Genomic DNA, 15,454 nt, shown 5'->3' with positions numbered 1-15,454 from the left:
TCTATAGACACTTTTTGGGGAGGAATCACATAACCCATAATCTGTGCTTTCTGTTTTGAGGGTTGTTTATAAAAGAAGAAATCTGGAGATACTTACGGTAGCTGTATGCTTTTATTTTATTATTATTTTTTTGATGCTATGATTCTTCAGAACTTCAAATACTGTTGACAAAAATGTGTGTGTTTTATCTCTTGCAGGTTACTTTACTACCTCGTGTTTTAGCTCATCTCTGTTTTAGTCTTACAAGATTAATTAGTTGCCTTAGTGGATGAAAACTGTTCTTGAACATTTTGTGGCTTTTTTAGATTAAAAGGTTGCTGTATAATTTTATATTAAGTGTTTGACTGTACATATAATTATCTTAAGAGTTATTTTCAGGCCACTCATGTGCAGTGTTGAACATCTTTCCGGTACTCAAAAAATAATTGCTTAGATATGTTCGTTAACAATTATTTTTTAAGTGCCTTTGAATAGCATGAAATGTAAAGGGAAATCTACTTCGTGGCTTTTAACACTTGGATTCTTACTCAGTTCATAATTCCTATACATGAAAGCTTCACTAACATAGTTTTCTATGTCTACAGCAGTGCTTTTCCCAGAAAACTTAACAAGTTGCCAGCAGCCACAAAATTAGGAATTTGTTTTCCTTTTAGGTGGGAGCTGGAAAGAAAGAGGATAATTTTAGGTAGAGAAACGTAGACTGCTTTAGATGAGAGTTGCTGCTAACATGGGGAGGCAGAAGGTAGAGCCAGCGGTCGCCCTGTTTTGGATGCTGTTTAAAACTGATGCAGCGTGAGCCCCTCCACCCCCTGGATCAGGATCGTCACGCACACAGGCCATTCCCAGAGTGGCTGAGTTCTCTGAGTCCTACCAGGGACCACTCCTCCAGCACAGCCCCGCTTGTTGTTCCCACTGGCAGTGACAAGCTGAAGGTCAGGCTATGACCTCCGTTTCTCTTCCTCAGTGTAACACCAGTAGGAGGGATGAGACGGGACAGACAGGAGACCACACCTCTGCTGGTTGTGCCGTTGTATTGATTAAGGATCTACAATGTGATCCATCCTGGGTTTCTCGTATACCCACTCTTACTACTCCTGAAAAACCTCGTTACAAGTCAAAACATTTATTATCACGTTTTTTAATGTGACATCACTATGCCAGCCACTTCTCTGCTGTGTGTGTTTTGTTAAATTTTGCATTATTCTGACTAATTTGCAGTCGTGGTATTTGAATTCCATTTTCATTTGTCAGTCATCTTTTATAATAGCCTTCCAAATTATTATTTTTCTGGTACGTGAAAGAATTGTTCTTTCTTTTTTTTTTTAAGTGGAGAATTTTCTGTTTCTGTAATGTTTGAATTTTTAACAATGAATATGTACTATGAGTATGTGAGTAGAAAAATTAATAAATGCTCTAAGGAATATGTCATGATGTAGGCAAAGACTTAACTATAAGGGTGTTTGCTGAAGTATTGTTTATAAGAGCAAAAAATCTGAAACCTTAAATATCCAATAATAGAAAGATGATTGAATACATTATTTACGACCATGCGATGGAAGATTGTACAGCCATTAAAAATTGTGCTACAGGCCTGTATTTATTAATTTGGAAAGATGTCTATGATATATCAAAGGGAAAAAAAGCAGGTTATAAAATAATATGTGCCACATATAATCACGCATTTTTTTCTTTACAAAACAGTAGAATGGTTGATAGTTTCAAAAGCCCTCCCATGAGAAAAATACCTGGATGCTAAATAAATTACAACAGCATTTGTTGTAACTTTTTAACTTTCGTTTTTGAATAATTTAAAACTTACAGAAAAGTTACAGAAATAGTACACAAAACTCCCGTTTACTCTTCACTCAGATTCCCCAATTATAAAATTCTACCCGGTTTATCTTTTTGCCTTCCCTCCCTCTCTCTGTGTGTAGGCAGATAGATATCAATAGATAGATAGATAGATTGATAGAGATTTAGATATAATTTTTCTTCGAATTATTTGAGATTAAGTTGCAGAGCTCTTGATCCATTACTATTAAATACTTCAGTGTGTATTTCCTAAAAACAGGGACGCTCTTATATGAAGCCGCAGTGCACCATCAAAGTCCGGAAATTAGCACTATCATACTACCATTAAATCCACAGACTTCGTTCGGGTTTTGCAGATTATCCTAGTAATGTTTTAATTAGGTCCAAATTCAATTGTTACATGTCTCTTTGGGCTTCTTCAATCTGGAATAGTCCTCGATCTTTCCTTGTGTTTGAAGAATAGAGGTCTATTATTTTGTAAAGCGTACCTCAGTTCGGGTGTGTTGCATGTTTCCTCATGATTAGATTCAAGTTAGGTATTTTTGATAGGAATAACACTGAACTTTTGCTCTGTTCTTCTCAGTGCATTATTTCAGGAGTCCCAACATGTTGATTTGTCCCATTATTGATGATGTTACTTTTTTACTTGGCTAATATGGTTTCTACCAAGTTTTTCCGTTGTAAAATTCATAAGTATTTTGTATTTTAATAGGTAATTAACATCCATTATGAATGGAGATATTTTGAGACTATGTTAATATCCTGTTCCTTATCTTTTACTCAGTTGTTTTAGTGTTCATTGATAATTCTTCAGTTATTACTCCGATAGTTGCCAAATGGTGATTTTCTAATTCCATCGTTTCTTCTGTACTTACTAGTTAGCATTACCTTCTCCTCCCTCCCTTTCTTCCTCTCTGTAAGAACTCATGGATGCCTATTTTACTCAGTTGGTTATAATCCATTACTGTCACTATTTATTTTGGTACTCAAATTGTCCCAGATATGGGGAGTGGCAGCTGCTTCAGACTGGCTCCTCTGTCCTTTTGACATGTTTCCGTTTTTCTCTAAGACCTTCCTTGTAATTCTTATACAAGATATTTCCAGCTTATTTTCAGCTTTCTCTGCCCCAAGCTTGGAATCAGCCATTTTCCCAAGGAGCTCTGCTTCCTTTTATTAAAGACTGGTATTTAGAAACCAAGATCTGGGTGCCAGGTGTACTCATTGCTACAGGGTTGTTGTTTCTAGGCCTTCTCAGTGGAAAGCTCTACAAAATATGTGAATGTATACAATACACATAAAACACGCATACATCTGTCTATCTGTCTATCTATCTATCTATCTATCTATCTATCTATCTGTCTATCTATCTGTCTTAGAAACATGAGTTCGCGCGGATAACTTCCATTACAAGCCAACAGCACATGGTTATTCTTGCCCTCTCCTTTTCTATATTTATGCCTCTTTTTCTTGTCAGTGAGAAATTTTCCTCCCATTTTCATCAGTATAGTTACTTATTTGCTCAATTCCCTTGTACGTAACAGTCTCTCGACCGTGCAGGCTGTCTCCCTGGCCCAGTACTGCGTACTCAGGCCTGCTGTGCTTACCAAGTTTTCCAGAATTCCCAACCCTCACTGGTAAGAGCGTCCCTCAATGTGTAGACAACACTTTGAGAATTTTTGAAGGAAGATGCTTTGAAAACTTGGAGGATTTTTAATTCTTTTGGGTAATGATTCCTAATGAGGAATTTTTTGGAAGGAGGATCTCTTGAACTTATTACTTCACTTGTAATTTCCTCCACATATATAGTCCTGTAGCAATTATATAAACCTACATCCTGCTGCTGTCCTTTCCTGTAAATGAGGAGGAAACCCACCCATTAGGTTTTTCATTGTTTTGCTTATTCATATTGAAAGGAAAGTGAAAGTTGATTTGATTATGATTTGAGGTTGACAAGGTTACATTTAAGCCATCAAGTTGCTTTGATTTGCATGTGGCATTTATCTAGTTTCCAGGGTGACTGTTACTGCAATGCCAGGTGTTCAAAGCTACCTGTGCTTCTTGTGGCTTCCATGGTTTGTGTTGGAGTGAAATGGTTTATTTATTTATTTTTTTTGTAAGTAAGATCTGTAAATTCTAAGTATATTTTTATAAGTATTAGGACAGTACTTGCTTTGATTTGTTTTTTAAAGTAATTTTTGGATTTCAGAAACTACATAAGGAAAAATATAGAAAACTAGTGGAATAATTAAATGCTTAGCAAATGCCTGGTACTCTTCTAGCTACATGTATTCTATTTAATCTTCCCCAAAATATGTGAGCAAACTGAAGCCCCCTAAGTAATTTAGGCTTAGAAAAATCGTAATTCCTACAAGTTTACATGACTAGCAAGTAGCTAAAACTGTCTTATACCAGCAGTCTCTGCTATCCAAAGGAGCATGGGCGGCTCTGAGTTAAACAAAGCTAAAAGAAGTTTGTGATATGGTAAACTAGACTTCTGTTCTAGTGCCCCAAAGCGGTCGTATCTTATGTTCTTTAGGAAACGTAGATCATGGTGTCCTCTGCTTTTGTCAGTCCCTTTGTGCTCTGAACGTGATAAGCACTCAGCAGAAACTGTAACAGCATCACCGCCACTACCAGCAGCAGAACAAGTGACTGACGTTCCCTGATTGTTAACTAGGTGCTGGATACTGTCCTTAGAACTTTTAATGTATAGTAACCTATTTAATGCTCGAAATAACTCCACAAAATATGTGAACCTCTATTATCCCCATTTTATAGATGAGAAAACCAAGGCAACGGTTAAGTAATTTTGTGCAGATCAAACAACACATTAGTTTAGAACTAGGATCTGAATCCAGGCCGTCGGAGCACCCACACTGTTGCCCACTACACCATACTTCCCCAGTCTTCTGTATGTGTTATACTGGAGTCGTGGGTTAAAAACTAACGAAAACAATTCTGATTAAGCTGAAAAGGGATTCATTAGGAGGATGTAGAGTAGCTCACTGAATCCGTGGGAAGCCTGGAGAACCAGGCTTAGAAAACAAGCAGGACCATGAAAGAGTGGGGAGCTGAGAATAAGCCAGCTGTGCCACAGGAAGAGTCTGCTTACAGGGCCACTGCCGGTGTTGCTTCCACCGGCCAGCACGGGTACCGTGCTGCTGGCTGGTGGCCACTGGACTCTTGGATCGGCTGCCACTGCTGTTGCTGCAGTACTGATGAAAACCCCTGACTGTTCTTCATCTTTGCATCACTCAGTAAGATTCAAAGGACCAAGGAGAAGCATTCATTTGATGGAGCGCAGGCAACGCTTTAAAAAGGCCAGACCTGGTGTGTGCTTCTTGATGTAATTGTCCTGGTATACTCTGGGCAGAATGGTAACAGAAACAAATAACAACTTTCCCAATGTTGATCTTTAAAGGTTTAAGTTATTTGCTCAGAAAACCTTGATCCTGTTATGTGGTGAAATAGGTCAGTAAAATGATTTGAGGAGTTGGCAGTTAAAGAATCAGAAGGCACTAGCTCCATATTTGTTAAATCCAGTTAAGCTTGAAGTGACCATTTTTGGTTCATTCTGTTTGGATCATGGATTAAAAAGCGTAAACTCCAGGTGGCTGATAATTGAGTCATAAAATACATCTGTTTTTTCTAGTTAATTTTAACTGTAGGTGAAGAAATTCACTGGGTCAAAAGGTAATATGTTTCAGAAAAAGGCTGGTGGTAATTTTGTTCATAAACATGCTCAGGATCAATGTTTTAAGAATTTTGCTATACAGGCCGAAGTTCACTTTAACAAATGCTGTGATAAAATATTTTCAAGCCTTATCTGATGGCTCACTGGTTGTAAGCACTAATCCGTATAGCAAAATTTCGGTGCAGTACAAAGAGTTGGCTGGGTCAGGCCATGTAGCACGATCTGACTTTTATCACACAACACTTAGTGAAAACTCATTTTACTAGAATTCTGAGCTTGATGATTAAACTTTTTGAGTGCTTACAGTAAGACGGGCAATGTGTGAAGTACTGTATATATATCTTCTCTTTTAATCCTCATATAACCCTATAAAGTAAATATTGTTATTGACTCTTTAAGGATGGAAGTGAGCTGAGAGAAATAACTTGCCTGAGGTCACACAGGAAGTGACGGAGTTGGGTTTTAAATCCCCATTGGTTTCACTCTTAAGCTTGCTTTTGATGGCAACATTGTACTAGGAAGAAAAATCATTAATTAAATCATAAGTTAACTGCACATTAGCCTTCTTTTTTTAAAAAAATTTAATTTTATTTATTTTTTTGTACAGCAGGTTCTTATTAGTCATCAATTTTATACATATTTTTATACATATTTTATACATAATTTTATACATATCAAGTGTATACATGTCAATCCCAGTCACCCAATTCATCACACCACCACCCCCATCCCCCTGCCGCTTTCCCCCCTTGGTGTCCATACGTTTGTTCTCTACATCTGTGTCTCAATTTCTGCCCTGCAAACCAGTTCATCTGTACCATTTTTCTAGGTTCCACATATATGCGTTAATATACGATATTTGTTTTTCTCTTTCTGACTTACTTCACTCTGTATGACCATCTCTAGATCCATCCATGTCTCAACAAATGACCCTATTTCGTTCCTTTTTATGGCTGAGTAATATTCCGTTGTATATATGTACTACTTCTGCTTTATCCATTCATCTGTTGATGGGCATTTAGGTTGCTTCCATGACCTGGCTATTGTAAATAGTGCTGCAGTGAACATTGGAGTGCATGTGACGTTTTGAATTATGGTTTTCTCTGGGTATATGCCCAGTAGTGGGATTGCTGGATCATATGGTAATTCTATTTTTAGTTTTTTAAGGAACCTCCATACTGTTCTCCATAGTGGCTGTATCAGTTTACATTCCCACCAACAGTGCAAGAGGGTTCCCTTTTCTCCATACACTCTCCAGAATTTGTTGTTTGTAGATTTTCTGGTGAAGCCCATTCTAACTGGTGTGAGGTAGTAGTAGTTTTGATTATCATTTCTTTAATAATTAGAGATGTTGAGCAGCTTTTCATGTGCTTCTTGGCCATCTGTATGTCTTCTTTGGAGAAGTGTCTATTTAGATCTTCTGCCCATTTTTGGATTGGGTTGTTTGTTTTTTTAATATTGAGCTGCATGAGCAGTTTATATATTTTGGAGATTAATCCTTTGTCTGTTGATTCATTTGCAAATATTTTCTCCCATTCTGAGGGTTGTCTTTTCATCTTGTTTATGGTTTCCTTTGCTGTGCAAAAGCTTTTAAGTTTCATTAGGTCCCATTTGTTTATTTTTGTTTTTATTTCCATTACTTTAGCAGGTGGATCAAAAAAGATCTTGCTGTGATTAATGTCAAAGAGTGTTCTTTGGGGTTCCCTGGTGGCGCAGTGGTTGAGAGTCCACCTGCCGATGCAGGGGACATGGGTTCGTGCCCCAGTCCGAGAAGATCCCACATGCCGTGGAGCGGCTACGTCCGTGAGCCATGGCCACTGAGCCTGCGCGTCCGGAGCCTGTGCTCTGCAACGGGAGAGTCCACAACAGTGAAAGGCCCACGTACCCCCCCAAAAAAGAGTGTTCTTCCTATATTTTCCTCTAAGAGTTTTATAGTGTCTGGTCTTACATTTAGGTCTCTAATCCATTTTGAGTTTATTTTTGTGTGTGGTGTTAGGGAGTGTTCTAATTTCATTCTTTTACATGTAGCTGTCCAGTTTTCCCAGCGCCACTTATTGAAGAGACTGTCTTTTCTCCATTGTATATCCTTGGCTCCTTTGTCATAGATTAGTTGACCATAAGTGCGTGGATTTACCTCTGGGCTTTCTATCTTGTTCCATTGATCTATGTTTCTGTTTTTGTGCCAGTACCATATTGTTTTGATTACTGTAGCTTAGTAGTATAGTCTGAAGTCGGGGGTCTGATTCCTCCAAGTCTGTTTTTTTCCCTCAAGACTGCTTTGGCTATTCAGGGTCTTTTGTGTCTCCATACAAATTTTAAGATTTTTTGTTCTAGTTCCGTAAAAAAATGCCATTGGTAATTTGATAGGGATTGCATTGAATCTGTAGATTGCTTTGGGTAGTATAGTCATTTTCACAATATTGATTCTTCCAATCCAAGAACATGGTATATCTCTCCATTTGTTGGTATCATCTTTAATTTCTTTCATCAGTGTCTTAAAATTTTTGTACATACAGGTCTTTTGTCTCCTTAGATAGGTTTCTTCCTAGGTATTTTATTCTTTTTGTTGCCATGGTAAATGGGAGTGTTTCCTTAATTTCTCTTTCAGATTTTTCATCATTAGTGTATAGGAATGCAAGAGATTTCTGTGCATTAATTTTGTATCCTGCAACTTTGCCAAATTCATCGATTAGCTCTAGTATTTTTCTGGTAGCATCCTCTATGTATAGTATCATGTCATCTGCAGTGACAGTTTTCCTTCTTCTTTTCCAATTTGTATTCCTTTTATTTCTTTTTCTTCTCTGATTGCCGTGGCTAGGACTTCCAAAACTATGTTGAATAATAGTCATGAGTGGAAATTCTTGTCTTGTTCCTGATCTTAGAGGAGATGCTTTCAGTTTTTCACCATTGAGAATGATGTTGGCTGTGGGTTTGTCGTATATGGCCTTTATTATGTTGAGGTAGGTTCCCTCTATGCCCACTTTTCTGGAGAGTTTTTATCATAAATGGGTGTTGAATTTTGTCAAAAGCTTTCTCTGAATCTATTGAGATGATCATATGGTTTTTCTTCTTCAATTTGTTAATATGGTGTATCACTTTGCTTGATTTGTGTATATTGAAGAATCCTTGCATTCCTGGGATAAAACCCACTTGATCATGGTGTATGATCCTTTTAATGTGTTGTTGGATTCTGTTTGCTAGTATTTTGTTGAGAATTTTTGCATCTATATTCATCATTGATATTGGTCTGTAATTTTCTTTCTTTGTAGTATCTTTGTCTGGTTTTGGTATCAGGGTGATGGTGGCCTCATAGAATGAGTTTGGGAGTGTTCCTTCCTCTGCAGTTTTTTGGAAGAGTTTGAGAAGGATGGGTGTTAGTGCTTCTCTAAATGTTTGATAGAATTCACCTGTGAAGCCATCTGGTCCTGGACTTTTGTTTGTTGGAAGATTTTTAATCACAGTTTCAATTTCAGTGCTTGTGATCGGTCTGTTCATATTTTCTATTTCTTCCTGGTTCAGCCTTGGAAGGTTATACCTTTCTAAGAATTGTCCATTTCTTCCAGGTTGTCCATTTTATTGGCATAGAGTTGCTTGTAGTAGTCTCTTACGATGCTTTGTATTTCTGTGGTGTCTGTTGTAACTTCTCCTTTTTCATTTCTAATTTATCAATTTGAGTCCTCTCCCTCTTTTTCTTGATGAGCCTGGCTAATGGTTTATCAATTTTGTTTATCTTCTCAAAGAACCAGCTTTTAGTTTTATTGATCTTTGCTATTATTTTCTTTGTTTCTATTTCATTTTTTTCTGCTCTCATCTGTATGATTTCTTTCTTTCTGCTAACTTTGGGTTTTGTGTTTTCTTCTTTCTCTAGTTCCTTTAGGTGTAAGTTTAGATTGTTTATTTGAGATTTTTCTTGTTTCTTGAGGTAGGCTTTTATAGCTATAAAGTTCCCTCTTAGAACTGCTTTTGCTGCATCCCATAGGCTTTGTGTCACCGAGTTTTCATTGTCATTTGTTTCTAGTTATTTTTTGATTTCCTTGAATTTTTTTTTTTTTCTTTTGGCCACACAGCACAGCATGTGGGATCTTAGTTCCCCGACCAGGGATCAAACCCCTGTCCCCTGCCGTGGAAGCACAGAGGCTTACCATTTGACCACCAGTGAAGTCCCTAGCCTTCTTGAATTTTTAGATCAAGAGATTTCCTTGTCATTAGTTCTTAGTGGACAACTTTCTCTTTTTAGATTTGGTAACTCAATAAATGTCATTCCATCCAAGATTCATGCTCTGAGTTAAAAGAATATAAATTGTTATTGCCACATATTCTTTGGCTGTTTATACCATTTTCACATGTTGTCATATTGGATGTGTGGGTAAGATGATTTTGTCATAGTTTATGTGGGATGCACAGGGTAAGGTGGGAGGTGTGGCATCTCAGATGGTCTCTAATACTCAAAACTATTGATTATTAGGGATTTGTGAAACTATTCAATTCTTTCTTAAGAAGCCTGTGGGTACCTCTTGGAGGCAACGAACACTGGACTTTACTGTGCATCTTGTAATAGAATCCTTGCCTTTATTTGTGTTCAGTTTTCACTGTCGAGGTTCAGGTTAAGTTCAAGTTTTCTAGGATTGAGAAGACAAGTTTTGTTTATCTTATTATAACTTTCATGGTTTGACTGAGTTTGCTGACTTGAGACTAATTTTTTTTTTTTTTTAAATCCAGCTGCTTTCAGAGTCCTAATGGAGTTCTAGAAAGCCAAATGTGCTATTGGGGTCAGAGGTTAGTAGATTCAAAGCTGCATCTCTGAATCCTCTACAGCTGGATTTGTGTACATATATCCATCACTCTCTGGCTCAACACGTTTTAGTCCGATATATAGACACATACCCTGGCAGATAGTGGGGCAAGCTCTTATGTCTTTATTACCATTAGCAGAGCTCTCAGGAAAGGCCTGCTTTATATTCCAACAAGAGAACTTATTTTGTGTGAATGTGAGAATTAATAAGGACCTGAGGATTTTTTTCTTCAGTTTGCAAAGTAGCATACCCCTGTGTATCTGGTAGATGGATTTCTTTTTTATTGTAAGTAACCATCATATGGAAGCAGTAAAAACTATTTGTAATTTCCATGTCATTATAATGATATTTTAAAAGTTCCATGGCTCAGGACCTTGGGCCAGGGCATAGAAAGAGTTTCAGGATAGCAAACTAAGCATTCCTTGTAACAGGATGTGAACTGCAACAGAATGCTTGAGGTGATATTAAATTGGGGTGATTTTTAGAAAGTGACAAATGGTTTATGTTTCCTAAATCTGAGATGGGTTCTACCAGCTCTGAACGGCTGCCAGGTTACGTTATCACTTGCCTGCTTTGTAACTGCCTCAATTATTTCCTTCCCCAGCCCTGTATGATGAGATTCGTCAGTTTCGCAAGGCCTGTGGGGAGGCTCGTCTCAAAACCATCTTAGCAACAGGAGAACTTGGATCTCTTACGAACGTCTATAAAGCCAGTATGATAGCCATGATGGCAGGTAAGCCAGGTTTTATATTGAAATGATGGTATATACTGCATTGATGTTTTTAGAAGGAATAAGTGAGTCAGAGCATTTGGCTGTTAGCTGCAAGTGCTGACCACTTGGAGTTTGTGTTGGTGGGGCGTCAGATACTTTATGAATACGTGTGCAGTGGGAAGTGTTCACAAACTTGGCTTTCTTCCACGTTTTTTAGTGGCGTTTTATCATTGCACTATCCTTGTAAGGCAGTAGATGGCTCTCTTGTTAGTGAATTGCCTTCTGTGTTATTCTTTGATTATTCATTCATCAACATATGTTAGACAGAAATTTCCTTAACTGACTTCTTCCCCTCTGTGAATTTAGGGTTTGATTTTTCTCAGAGATCCATCTCCATACTGTCTAAGGCAGCCTGTGCTTTGTTTGTGTTAATTTTTTCTTCTTAAATTTAGGGCAGTGTCCTTGTTTTTATATTTTGAAATGTAGCTTGACTTATTCTTTATCTTTACCAACAGCATGTCTAGCCAGTCATACGCCCAAGCCTGAAACTTGGGAGTCCTGCTGGATTGCCTTTTCTCACCTTCGTGTGAATCAGTGAACGATTCTCGGGAGTTCTACTTTTTTACCGTATCTAATACGTCCTCGCTCCATTCTGTGTGCTGCTCTCTTAGACCACTGTCACTCCCCACACGGATCACTTCCGGTCTCCTAACTCGGTTTCCCTGTCTCTACTTCTGTCCCCTTTCAATCTGTTCTCCACACTGTTGCCAGAATGACCTCTTTAAAATGCCAGTTTGGTTATGGTACTGCTTGCTGAAAATCCTTCAGTGGCTCCCCTTCATTTTCAAGATACAATATAAATTCCTTCAGCCCGACTTTAAAAAAGGACCTTCCCAGGGAGTTCCCTGGTGGTCCAGTGGTTAGGACTCCACACTTCCACTGCAAGGGGCCCAGGTTCAATCCCTGATCAGGGAACTAAGATCCTGCAAGCCGTGTGGCACGGCCAAAAAAACAAAAATAAAAAGGGTCTTTCTCCAGACCCTGCCTGTGCCTCTGCCATCGCCTCCTTTTCCCTGCATACCGTATGCTCCAGCTCTCTGGAATTACCCGCTGTGCTCTGCACATGGCACCGTCCAATCCTTTGGAGTCTTTGTACCTGCTGTGTCCCTGCCTGGAATGCCTTTTGCCCAAATAACTCTTGAACGTCTTTAGATTCAGCATAGTTGTCACTCTTCTCGAGGATATTTCCCCAATACTGCTTCCTCCCCCACCACTTGGTTTATTATTCCCTCTGCATGCTCTCATAGTGATCTGTTAAAACCTCTATCAGATACTATACTGTGACTCAGTATTGGATTTTTAGGTGCCCTACTAGTGGCTCCATGTTTGGAAGATACGTGACTTCTCAGGTCTTAAATCTGGGCCTTTGTTGTGGTCACCCTCTAGATTTTTCTACTCGTGCACTTTTTGAAGACTCAGACGAAGCATCGTTCCCTGGAACTCTATCAGCCAACTAGGCATTAATGAAGCTGTTACTCTGTTCACTGCTGCTGTATCCAAAAGATCTCTGCTCTGCTTGTTTTATTTAGAGCGAAATCTCTGAAAACCCAAGGATAGGGAAGAGTGGATCACTTTAAAGAGTGGGTCATCAGTTATGTTGGCATTTCAGAGGCCCCCAGTAATAGAAGGAACCTGGGCAAAGCCCATTGGAGTCTTAGGTAGACAAGTAGCCTCCCTTTTCACGCTCCTCACCAGGACAAGGGAGTTAGCCCAGAATGCCGGGATCCAGGTCACAGTGAAAGTATATTCATTCTGGGCCGGCAGCCAACCCTGTCCTACTCCCTGCACCTACTGTGTAGGATAGGAACATGGTATTAGGTCCTCGTGCTTGGACACTTCTGTTCCATCCTCCATCCCACCCATCACAGCCACAAACAGAAATGTGACTAGAAACACGCTCTCCCCTGTTCCTGTTGGCTTGTATCCATGTCCATGTCATTGTTTATCTCCTTCGTTTCTTCATCTAATCAGCGTCTATTACTGTGAGTAATATAACTTTGTCTGTGAGGTGTTTTACTAGATACGTTATAATAATATTTCTTCACCTTCACACCAGCCCTGTAGTTGATGAAGAAACTTAAGATGGAGAGACTTGCCTAAGGTTCACAGCTAATTGATCACATAAGTCATTATTTGAACCCAGGTCTTCTGGCTTCAGGTGTATTGCTTTTTCAGTTGTAACCCAGCTGTCTCCCAAGGCACTGTGCTAGGTCTTATCATGAATCAAAGGCACATCTTTGTGAAGTATCATGCACTTCCTGGCCCACAGTTTATGCTTCCTATTTTGTTAAGAAGGTACATAACATAAACGAAGTATGTTTTGAAAGATTTTTTAAATTAAAAAAATTTATGGACTAAACTCATGTTTCATCCTATTTCTGTAGTATTTTTTAAAACTGTTTTTGTTTTCTTCAAAATCAACTTCACTGAGGTAAATTTACATTCAATAAAGTTCAAGTGTATGATATGATGAGTTTTGACAATTTGTATATTCCATCATACCAGAATATCCTTTGTTCCCTTTTGCAGTCAGTTCCACTCTTTCTACCTTCCGCTCCAGGTGCAATAACTGACCTGATTTTATCACTATAGATTAGCTTGCCAGTTTTAGAACATTATACTTATATAGTGTGTACTCTTTTGTGCTTGTTCCCCCTCCCCCACCCCCGCGGTAATAGCTGTGAGATCTGTCACGTTGTTCTATGTATAAGGAGTTTGCTTAGTGGCTTTTCATTGTACACATATATGAGTTGCTAAATTTATTGGTCTGAAGTGTTTGTAATATTCTCTTAGTAGTCTGATGTCTGTAGGGTCTATGGTTATGTCTCCTTTTTTATTCCCGATATTGGTCATTTTCGTTTTCTGTTGTTGTTATTGTTCTTTGTTTCATTTTGGTGGAAAATAGTCTTGCTAGGGGTCTGCCAGTTTTATTAGTCTTTTCAAAGAGTTCAAGTTGGTTGATCACACTTTTTAGATCTGATTTGCTTGGTTTCACTTTGGCGTCCTTTTTCTATTAATTGCTGAGAGGGCTGTTAACATCTCCAGATATGATTGTGGATCTGCATACTTATCCTTTTAGTTTTGTCAGCTTTTTCTAACTTTATTATGGAGCTCTGGAGCTCTGTTGTTAAGTATAGACACTTTTAGGATTGGTATGTTTACCTGTTGAATTAGCATATTCATCATTATGACATGTCCCTTGTTATCTCTGGTACTAGACCTTCGTCTGAATGTTCACTTTGTCTAATTTTTTTTTTTTTGCGGTACGCGGGCCTCTCACTGCTGTGGCCTCTCCTGTTGCGGAGCACAGGCTCCAGACGCACACGCTCAGCGGCCATAGCTCACGGGCCCAGCCGCTCTGCGGCATGTGGGATCTTCCTGGACCGGGGCACGAACCCGTGTCCCCTGCATCGACAGGCAGACTCTCAACCACTGCACCACCAGGGAAGCCCCCACTTTGTCTAATATTAATCTAGCCACACCGGCTTTCTTGTGCTTACCATTTGCATGGTATATCTTTTTCCCATCCTTTTATTTTCAACCCATCTGTGGTTATATATTTATTATCCCTTAGAGACAGATTTTTAAAAAATTCATTGTGGTATTCTCTGCTTTTTAATTGAAATGTTTTGTCCATATACACTTCACATAATTATTGATATGATAGGATTTAACTGTATCATCTTGCCATTTGCTTCCTCCTTGTTCTGATCTATTTTTGTTCCTCTTTTCCTGCCACCTTTTGGGTTCATCAGATGCAGCACTTCATTTTTATTTTTTCTATTGGCTTTTTATCTATAACCTCTTTGTATTTTTCTAGTAGTTGCTCTAGCAAATTACAGTATGCATTCTTAACTTATCACAGTCTACTTAGAATTAACATTACATGTGTACCATAGAGGTAGTGCAAGTTTGGGTCCAGACCACTGCAATGAAGCGAATATTGCAATAAAGCAAATCACATGAATTTTTTGGTTTCCCAGTTCATATAAAAGTTATGTTTACACTGTACTATAATCTATTAAGTGTACTATAGCATTATGTCTAAAAAAATATATACATACCTTAGTTAAAAAATACTTTATTGCAAAAAATGCTAACCATCATTTGTGCCTTCACAGAGTTGTAATGTTTTTTTGCAGTAGTAACATCAAAGATTTCTGATCACAGATCACTGTAACAAATATAATAGTAATGAAAATTTTTGAAATATTTCAAGAATTACCAAAATGTGGCACAGAGACACAGAGTGAGCAACTGCTGTTGGAAAAATGGTGCCAACAGACTTGCTTGTTGCAGGGTTGCCACACACCTTCAATTTGTAGAAAATGCAGTATCTGTAAAGTGTAATAATGCAAAGCACAGTAAAGCAAAGCACAATAA

The 15,454-nt window shown here is 38.4% G+C and overlaps 1 protein-coding gene across 1 annotated transcript in view; it reads left to right on the top strand.

The window, feature by feature from the left end:
- DERA (deoxyribose-phosphate aldolase) overlaps positions 1 to 15,454 on the top strand; it is a 114,285-nt gene that overhangs the window by 56,435 nt on the left and 42,396 nt on the right. Inside the window, exon 6 of the mRNA XM_019937029.3 lies at positions 10,904 to 11,032. Coding sequence (XP_019792588.1) covers positions 10,904 to 11,032 — 129 coding nt within the window. The remainder of the gene's footprint in view (positions 1 to 10,903; positions 11,033 to 15,454) is intronic.

This window comes from Tursiops truncatus, chromosome 11 (assembly GCF_011762595.2).
Source record: "Tursiops truncatus isolate mTurTru1 chromosome 11, mTurTru1.mat.Y, whole genome shotgun sequence".
Classification (NCBI taxonomy): Eukaryota; Metazoa; Chordata; class Mammalia; order Artiodactyla; family Delphinidae; genus Tursiops; species Tursiops truncatus.
Note: the sequence above shows the minus strand (reverse complement) of the source record. Positions and strands in the feature narration are given on the sequence as shown.